At 41.1% G+C, this 9,281-nt stretch overlaps 1 protein-coding gene across 1 annotated transcript; it reads right to left on the bottom strand.

Moving 5' to 3' along the window:
- Positions 1 to 5,630: 5,630 nt before the first annotated feature.
- LOC125547607 (protein DETOXIFICATION 16-like) lies at positions 5,631 to 8,896 on the bottom strand. Its single transcript, XM_048711426.1, has 7 exons — positions 8,705 to 8,896; positions 8,082 to 8,626; positions 7,926 to 8,012; positions 7,531 to 7,826; positions 6,248 to 6,366; positions 5,802 to 5,891; positions 5,631 to 5,681 (listed from the first exon to the last, which is right to left on the bottom strand). Exons 1-7 carry the CDS (start codon positions 8,801 to 8,803, stop codon positions 5,631 to 5,633), a joined length of 1,287 nt encoding a protein of 428 aa, XP_048567383.1. The 5' UTR covers positions 8,804 to 8,896.
- Positions 8,897 to 9,281: the final 385 nt, after the last annotated feature.

The raw sequence follows: 9,281 nt of genomic DNA, 5'->3' as shown, positions 1-9,281 counted from the left end.
GTGTCAAATTTTGCATCGACGTAACCCTTTACGACGAACCTTTTGTCACCTCCATAATCGAGAAACATATCCTTATTCCACTAAGGATAATTTTGACCGTTGTCCAGTGATCTACTCCTAGATCACTATTGTACTCCCTTGCCAAACTCAGTGGTAGGGTATACAATAGATCTGGTACACAGCATGGCATACTTTATAGAACCTATGGTTGAGGCATAGGGAATGACTTTCATTCTCTTTCTATTTTCTGCTGTGGTCGGGTTTTGAGTCTTACTCAATTTCACACCTTGTAACACAGGCAAGAACTTTTCCTTTGACTGTTCCATTTTGAACTACTTCAAAATCTTGTCAAGGTATGTACTCATTGAAAAAACTTATCAAGCGTCTTGATCTATCTCTATAGATCTTGATGCTCAATATGTAAGCAGCTTCACCGAGGTCTTTCTTTGAAAAACTCCTTTCAAACACTCCTTTATGCTTTGCAGAATAATTCTACATTATTTCCGATCAACAATATGTCATTCACATATACTTTTCAGAAATGTTGTAGTGCTCCCACTCACTTTCTTGTAAATACAGGCTTCACCACAAGTCTGTATAAAATTATATGCTTTGATCAACTTATCAAAGCGTATATTCCAATTTCGAGATGCTTGCACCAGTCCATAGATGGATCGCTGGAGCTTGCACATTTTGTTAACACCTTTAGGATTGACAAAACCTTCTGGTTGCATCATATACATCTCTTCTTTAAGAAATCCATTAAGGATGGCAGTTTTGTTATCCATTTGCCAGATTTCATAAAATGTGGCAATTGCTAACATGATTCGGACAGACTTTAAGCATCGATTCGAGTGAGAAAATCTCATCGTAGTCAATACCATTGAACTTTGTCAAAAACCTTTTTCGACAAGTCTAGCTTTGTAGATAGTAACACTACTATCAGCGTCTGTCTTCCTCTTGAAAATCCATTTATTTTCTATGGCTTCCCGATCATCGGGCAAGTCAACCAAAGTCCATACTTTGTTCTCATACATGGATCCTATCTCAGATTTCGTGGCCTCAAACCATTTCGCGGAATCTGGGCTCATCATCGCTTCCTCATAGTTCGCAAGTTCGTCATGGTCTAGTAACATGACTTTCAGAACAGGATTACCATACCACTCTGGTGCGTATCTCACTCTGGTTTACCTACGAGATTCGGTAGTAACTTGATCTGAAGTTATATGATCATCATCATTAGCTTCCTCACTAATTGGTGTATTATTCACAGGAACAGATTTCTATGATAAACTACTTTCCAATAAGGGAGAAGGTACAATTACCTTATCAAGTTCTACTTTTCTCCCACTCACTTCTTTCGAGAGAAACTCCTTCTCTAGAAAGGATCCATTCTTAGCAACGAATGTCTTGCCTTCGGATCTGTGATAGAAGGTGTACCCAACTTTCTCCTTTGGGTATCCTATGAAGACACATTTCTCCGATTTGGGTTTGAGATTATCAGGATGAAACTTTTTCACATAAGCATCGCAACCCCAAACTTTAAGAAACGACAACTTTGGTTTCTTGCCAAACCACAGTTCATATTGTGTCGTCTCAACGGACTTAGATGGTGCCCCTTTTTAATGTGAATGCAGTTGTCTTTAATGCATGACCCCAAAAACGATAGTGGTAAATCAGTAAGAAACATCATAGATCGCACCATATCTAATAAAGTACGGTTACGGCGTTCGGACACACCATTACAGTGTGGTGTTCAAGGTGGCGTGAGTGGTGAAACTATTTCGCATTGTTTTAACTGAAGGCCAAACTCGTAACTCAAATATTCTCTTACACGATTAGATCGTAGAAACTTTATTTTCTTGTTACGATGATTTTCCACTTCACTCTGAAATTCTTTGAACTTTTCAAATGTTTCAGACTTATGTTTCATCAAGTAGATATACCCATATCTGCTCAAATCATCTGTGAAGTTCAGAAAATAACGATACTTGCCGTGAGCCTTAATACTCATCGGACCGCATACATCAGTATGTATTATTTCCAATAAGTTTGTTGCTCGCTCCATTGTTCCGGAGAACGGAGTCTTAGTCATCTTGCCCAAGAGACATGGTTCGCAACCATCAAGTGATTCATAATCAAGTGATTCCAAAATCCCATCAGCATGGAGTTTCTTCATGCGCTTTACACCAATATGACTTAAACGGCAGTACCACAAATAAGTTGCACTATCATTATTAACTTTGCATCTTTTGGCTTCAATATTATGAATATGTGTATCACTACGATCGAGATCCAACAAACCATTTTCGTTGGTGTGTATGACCATAGAAGGTTTTATTCATGTAAACAGAACAACAATACTTTTATTCATGTCAAGATGTATCTCGTAAGAAAACTAAGTATATATATCTGAATGTGCCATGATGAGACACATGCCATAGGCTATGAAGTATAATACTTTGAACCTCCATTTCTAAAATATAGGATATTTTATAGGAGTAGGGTATTTTTTTGAAGAAGTAAACAAGGATGTGAGGTGTCTGTGTGTACAATTTCAGGATGAAATATGTTGAGATGCGACCTGTACAAAAAAAGACAAATTCATGTTGAAACTGAATAGTATCATGTGTTAAAAAGCCCCGGATTGGTTATTTTTTTTGCACGGTCCTCATTTCATCGTATTTCGTCCTGAAAATTTACACACTTGTGCATTATGCCTTCATCTATATTGTATTTGTTTTGGAATTTTTTGAAATGTAAAAATATGAATTTTCAGAAATTTTGAATTTGCATCTGAAGGCCTCCATGGAGCTCAACCTCCAAAAGCAATTTCCAATTTTATAGAGCCTTCTATCAAACAACTGTAACCTTGATTATTGATATTATAATATAATATTAAATTATTGAAAATAATTTAACATGTGTCTAAAAGAGTTGTTTTTATTGCTTTACAAGAATATAAATATATACAAAATAGTGGTCAATATTTGCATTATGGACACGGTGTCCCTGTCTAACGAGTTTTTTAGTAAGTAATTAAGAGCAAAAATTTGAATGTAATCAAGATAAAATTACCCTCTCTTTAGTTTTTAATGTATTATTGAAGATTCTTTCTTTTCACTTTCTTAAAAAACCATTATAGTTATTCGGCAATCGGTCTAGTAGACCCATTGTCTTTATTAGCATCACAAATATTGTTACATCTAATTCAAACTTGTGACAATATGAATGTTTGCATACTGATCTAACAACGCAAACAAACTCATGTCAGCTCACGAAATGTAAGTATTGATCTGATGACACATACACGTGACACATATATTAAAGATGTGGCATGCATATATGATTTTTTATTTAGCACAATACTCTTTAGTGGTTATAGGACCATATTATTTTTTAGCGGATAATGCGAATATCCATGAAACCAAAAAAATGAAATACACTCTCCACTCCCAAGTGGGGCATGCCCTGGCACATTTGCGAGGGCCACTGTGCTAGTTGATATAAAAGTAGCATGAAACGAGCAAAAACTTATAGATTACGTCTAGGACGTATTAAGATGCATGATATATTTCGGTTTTTCGGTGCAGTATTTAGCTATAAACGAAGATGGATTTCGATCTATAGATACATGAACATATTGTCTATATAAAGTCATCACAACATATGATATTATATTTCATGAATGTATCCATATGTGTCGCTGCTAGTTGGAGAGATGCTACTCGTCAACCTATGGATTCTGGTCCAATTTTCCTCATTAAACAACCACCATTTTGATTTTATAAATGATAATATTTTTTGCAATTAGTTATTTTGAAAATACAAAAATACCTCCAACCACATTATATGCTCACAACTTGTTTCAACTAGCAAAACTAGTAAAATTTACAACATTGCTAGAGTTGTAGGTGACGCAAGTGAATTTTCTAATTTGTATGGTAGAGATGTTGAGTGCCGAACTTTTATGGATTGTTACATTGATTTTTTTTATGTGAGGGGGAAACTAGTCACTTGCTTCAAACCATGGCACTTGGGTTCCAAAAATTGTTTTGCTAAGTAATAGATTGGATTAGCAACCATCACTGCTCAAGATGGACTCGGTAAGGATTTTGTGCGCCTTGAAAATTGAGAGATGATCAAACTTAAGGAGTCTCATGAACCACTTCATTCTCCTACATTAAATTTCTATCCACCCCTCTCTTTCCCCATTGTCATATAGACGTTCATGCTAACACTCTTTGTGATCAAGCAAATCCAGTTGAGGAGAACAAGAGGTTATAATTCTAACTTGAGAAGAGCTTAAGTGAGACAAACATCAATGAGATATTGAGTCATTAAAATGATACGACTCATAAAAGGGACCTGGGTTCAACTCTAGGTCCAACAAGAAGAACAGTGGTACTCCCCAGAAAATAAACTCTATATAAGGAGGGTAAAGGGGAGTGGTGATGGTAATGGAAATGGTGTGAGTGGGGGATCTACTAGGTGTAACCCAACTCGCAATTAATTTCTGGGAAAGTACAACCCATCATATGCGCTTCGTAAGATCAAGGATGTGCAAGTATATGCTAAATTTGTTGGTCCATGCAATTCATATAGAGAACATGTTATATTTTTTTTCAAAGTACTTGTTACTAACGCCAAAGAGACGATTCAAGAATAGGTACCTAAAGTCGAAGGTTAATTGCATCTAGGACTATTACCGCTGGTGGCAAGTGATGCATAATTTATAGTGACCTCAAATGTTGTCTTTTTTGAGAATAATATGAGAAAGGTAATTGATTGGGCAAAGTGACAATCACTAACAATCTATCGATAGAAGATGTGGTACTTGTCTAATCCTTTCATTATAACTTGCTTTTCATTCAATGATTAGCCTTTTTTGCTATCTATCCTTTAAGTGTGTGAAAGCTTTTAGGAGAGATACAGTCTCAAATAGGTCTTTGTGGGTCATGTCGAAGGAAAATTTTACGTGGTTAATTTTTCGAAAAAAAGCACTTGGCATGAGAGATCCCTAATGGCCATAGCTGACTTGGGGTGGTTGTGGCACCACAAGCTAGTCTATGTTGGTTTGAGAAATCTGCAAATATTAACACATTCTTGGACTAATTGTGTTTCTTTTGAGAAATTTAGAGTTTGTAGTGATTGTATTGCCGGAAAGAAGTATTCTGTTAATAGCATGATCACGACAACTAGACATTTAGACCTCCTTAATATGGATCTCTTTGGGCCTCCAAAATGCGATAGCCTTGGCGAATAATAATTATTATTATTGACATTGTGGATGACTTCTCAAAGTCCACTTTGGTGTTCTTTCTTCGATCCATGGATGATACTCAAGATACATTCGAGACTTTTGCCAAGCAAGTTCAACACAAATTTCATGGGACGATCTTGGCAATAAGAATTGATAATGAGACAGAGTAGAAGAACGAATACATCATCATAAATTTTACACCACAAATTGTGTACAAAGTATCAATCAGTACCAAAGTAATATTGTAATACTTTGGTACATGTCATGAAGCCTCTATTTTCTAGAAGTGGGAATTTTGAGACATCGTTTAAGTAGCATACTGGCATGATGCACGAGAAGTCTCACCAATGTTATGCGATGTCATTGATCATGGCTCTGCAGGCGGCGGCGTGGAAATTCTATCCTTTGCATTCATTGCCTACACAAGGAAAAATTTAATTAAAAACATAAACATTGTCAGGCGCCCAAAAAATCGGAAGGAACAAGAAAAAACTAATAACTAAGTGTGTAATTAAGAGTAAACCATATATAAGCTTACTTGTTTATCCCAATCAGTGGTGCCAAAGGAAATGAAAAGAAGCAACAACGTCTGTGTCACCAATCCGCTCAATATTCCCAACCAAAGCCCCTGCATGCACACAAGCTTGTTTATACCGACAGAGTGATCACCCAAATATAACACGACCACCACCACCAATTATTATTATTACTATTATTATTATTATTATTATTATTATTATTATTATTATTATTATTATATACCACTACTGCCTCCATTCCGGTTTATTAGGTTTGCATGTATCCCTAGATTGACAACTAGACCGACGTAATACAAGTTAAATATCACAAAAAGTATAATTAGAAACTTTAAATTGTATATTTTCTAATGATATAATTTTTGGCCTATACAAGTCATATTGTACTTGTCAAATTATTGATTTAGGAATACGTGCATGACTAATAAACCGGAAAGGAAGTACATACCTTTCCACCAAGATGGCACTTGAAGGTGAAAATTAGTGCTGCAGGGATACCAACTAGATAATACGCAATGAAATTAACGAAAGCACCAATCTTCTGTTGTCCACAGCCCCTAACGATACCTGTAAAATTAACATAACCCTTTACTCAGTGTGCCAATTTGTGCCACATCTATAGACAGTTTTCCGGTAAAAAGGTACAACTACACGAACTAAAAAACTCACCAAACTTTAGTCCCCATTTGGAACACATGAACTTGAAACTTGTGAATAAGTAAAACATTGAAATTGAGATGGCGTGTATCAGAAATTCCAAGAGAAACTAAAACCATGAAAAACCCTAAAAACCCTCTTTTTGATGCCATGCAGGCAAAATCTAGAGATTGCAGTCACAAAGAGAGGAAACATGAGGTAAACATCATGTTTGGTCTCCTCTAAAATTCCTATATAATAACTAACTTCAAGGAATTTCAAAAGAAAGCAGGAAACAATTCTTTTGTTCCAAGTGGCGCCAAAGAGATATTTCTTGCAGGAATAATATTTCTAAATTTCCTACTGTATATATGTTTTGTCTATATGCTCTAAACGGGGCCACACAAAATCAAAGGCTCTTGATTAGCTCCACGTGACGTCTCACTTTGAACGAGTCCAACCCATGCACGCTGGAGGATACTACGATGGAGTGCAGGCCGCCGCGAAGGTGGCATCATGCATGCCGGCGAGCCATGCATGCAGCTAGCGCTCTGACTGCGTCGTTCCGATTATCACAACGCAGTTTTTATCCTATCTTGTCCCCATGTCGGAAGACTGTATCTTGCCAAGAGCTCCGGCGATGTACTGACGGTGACTATGGTGACGAAAGGAGCGATGTCTTTTGGCAGGGTTCGCCGGCGCGGCGGAAGGCCTGAGAGACCTGCTTCGACGTCTCAACTTGTAATCTAAGTTGGCGAAAAGGAATCCCAAAGAATAATATACTCCCTCCGTCCCATAATGTAAAACGTTTTTTTGGCACTATACTAGAGTCAAAAAACGTCTTACATTATGAGACAGAGGGAGTAGTTTACTCCTACCTGCATGCTAGGTTACGGATAATTGATCTCACTCTAACTAAGCTAACCACGAATTCCATAGATTTTTTTTGCCCCCAGTCAAAATGATGGGGCGGTACACACAAACCAGGGAAGTAAAGTACGTATATACTGGTGTGCAGTGTAGATTTTTGTTTACAAGTCAAACTGTGCAGTAAATAAAGCCTTGCTCCACAACATGCATGACATGCAATCATACCTGAGAGGACGTACTGGAGGCCGTCGAAGAGGACGGAGACGGCGAGGATGAGCATCATGGTGGCGACGTAGGAGACCACCTCCCGGTCCTTGCTGTAGGCATAGCCCCACACTTTGTGCACAAGAACCAGGAGGAGCCCCTCCGACGTGCCCACCAGAAACGCCAGCACGATCACCACGCGGGCCGCCAGAAGCGCCGCCCGAGGTCGCCCCGCCCCGAGCTCGTTGGACACGCGCGTGCTTATGGCCGAAGAGAGCCCATTCGGGACCGTGCACACCAGGGAGTTGGTGTTCAAGCTGCATCCACCGGCCGGAGAGAGATACATCAAGCAGCGATCGTCCATGGAGATGATTCGATCCATCACAAAGAGAAGGAAGATGAACTTGTATATATACCAGATGGAGAGGACGGCTGTCTCGAGCTTGGGGTTGGGGAGAAGGCCCGAGAGTATCACCATCACCTCGAACGACCACCACTCCATGCTGCAAATTTTTCACATGCATCAAGGATTTGTCGTCGTTGATGAGTTGAGTGGCACTAGTACTACTCACCAGACCATGAGCGCGGATGGCACGGCGAGCTTCAAGAAGGGGATGAGGCCGTGGAACGCCTCGAAAGAGAACCCCGTCCAGCTCTTCTTACACGACGGCGAGACCCTGACGTAGACGGCCAGTATGGAGACGTTGGTGAGGTAGGACACAGCGTTGGCCAGCGCCGCACCTCTGATCCCCAGACGCAGCCTGTACACCAGTGCCCAGCAGACCAGCACGTGGCTCACCGCGGTGGCGCCGGAGCTCAGCATCACCGGCACCACCAGCTTCTGCGCCTGCAGGAACCGGACGTGGCACTGGAGCCACCCGTAGAAGAAGAGCGCCGGGATCATCCACCGGATGTACGTCCCCGCCCCTGCCGCGATCTCCGGGTCCTGCCCCAGGTGCAGCAGGATTGCGCCGGTGTTGGCCCACACCGCCGCGATCGGCAGGCTCGCCAGGCCCAGCACCAGCATCGCCCTCTGCTTGTACACTCCCAGCATCTGGCCCTCGCTCGCCCCGAAGGCCTGCCCGCACAGGGTGTCCAGGGCGAACGACATGCCCGTCTGCCATGGTTCAACAAGATAAGCGCAAAGTGGAAGAAGAACATGCATGTGAGCTAGCTAGCTCGAGCAGTACCGTACCAGGAAGCTGAAGCCGGTGACGATGGCGAATGAGCTGGCCATGGAGGCGCTGGCCAGCGCGAGCTCGCCCAGGTGCCCCACGAACATCACGGAAATCATCTGGATGACGCTCTGCAGGAGGCATCCCACGATCAGCGGCCCGGCGAGGCGGAGCTGTCTCTTGGCCTCGCTCGTCGCCAGCAGCAGGTTCACGGCCACGGCCGTGCCTTTGGCACTGGGGAGCGCCGGCTCCATGCTTAACTCCATGGATCCGATCTTGGTGCTTCCGCTGGGGAGCTACCTTGGCTCACTCGGTCAGCGTCTATGTCTCTGTTTTTGAAGGTAGTAAAAGATTGCTGATGCCACACACTATGTAACGGAAGAAAAAAATGATCTATTAGAAAACGGATGGCTGAGATTCACCAACGGAGTGTTAAGATGTATATGGCTGGATCAGCACAGGAGCTCTGGCGTAAGCAAAAACAGTTCATTTACATGGAGACTTTTCGGAAATGTTATCTCTCAAACGTTTGCCCGGAAGCCAACCCTGGTGAACGGCATCCCCGCCGTCGCACAGATCTTAGCGGAAGGCCAATGC

The sequence above is a fragment of the Triticum urartu genome, chromosome 3 (assembly GCF_003073215.2).
Source record: "Triticum urartu cultivar G1812 chromosome 3, Tu2.1, whole genome shotgun sequence".
NCBI classification, from domain to species: Eukaryota; Viridiplantae; Streptophyta; class Magnoliopsida; order Poales; family Poaceae; genus Triticum; species Triticum urartu.
Note: the sequence above shows the minus strand (reverse complement) of the source record. Positions and strands in the feature narration are given on the sequence as shown.

Excerpts from the sequence above, each read along its gene's own strand:
- LOC125547607 (XM_048711426.1), bottom strand. The coding sequence starts at position 8,803 with ATGATTTCCGTGATGTTCGTGGGGCACCTGGGCGAGCTCGCGCTGGCC. Across the intron at positions 7,827-7,925 it reads ACAGCCGTCCTCTCCATCTG|CTTGAACACCAACTCCCTGG; the intron begins GTATATATACAA and ends CGGTGGATGCAG. Across the intron at positions 5,892-6,247 it reads AGTGCCATCTTGGTGGAAAG|GGGCTTTGGTTGGGAATATT; the intron begins GTATGTACTTCC and ends GTGTGCATGCAG.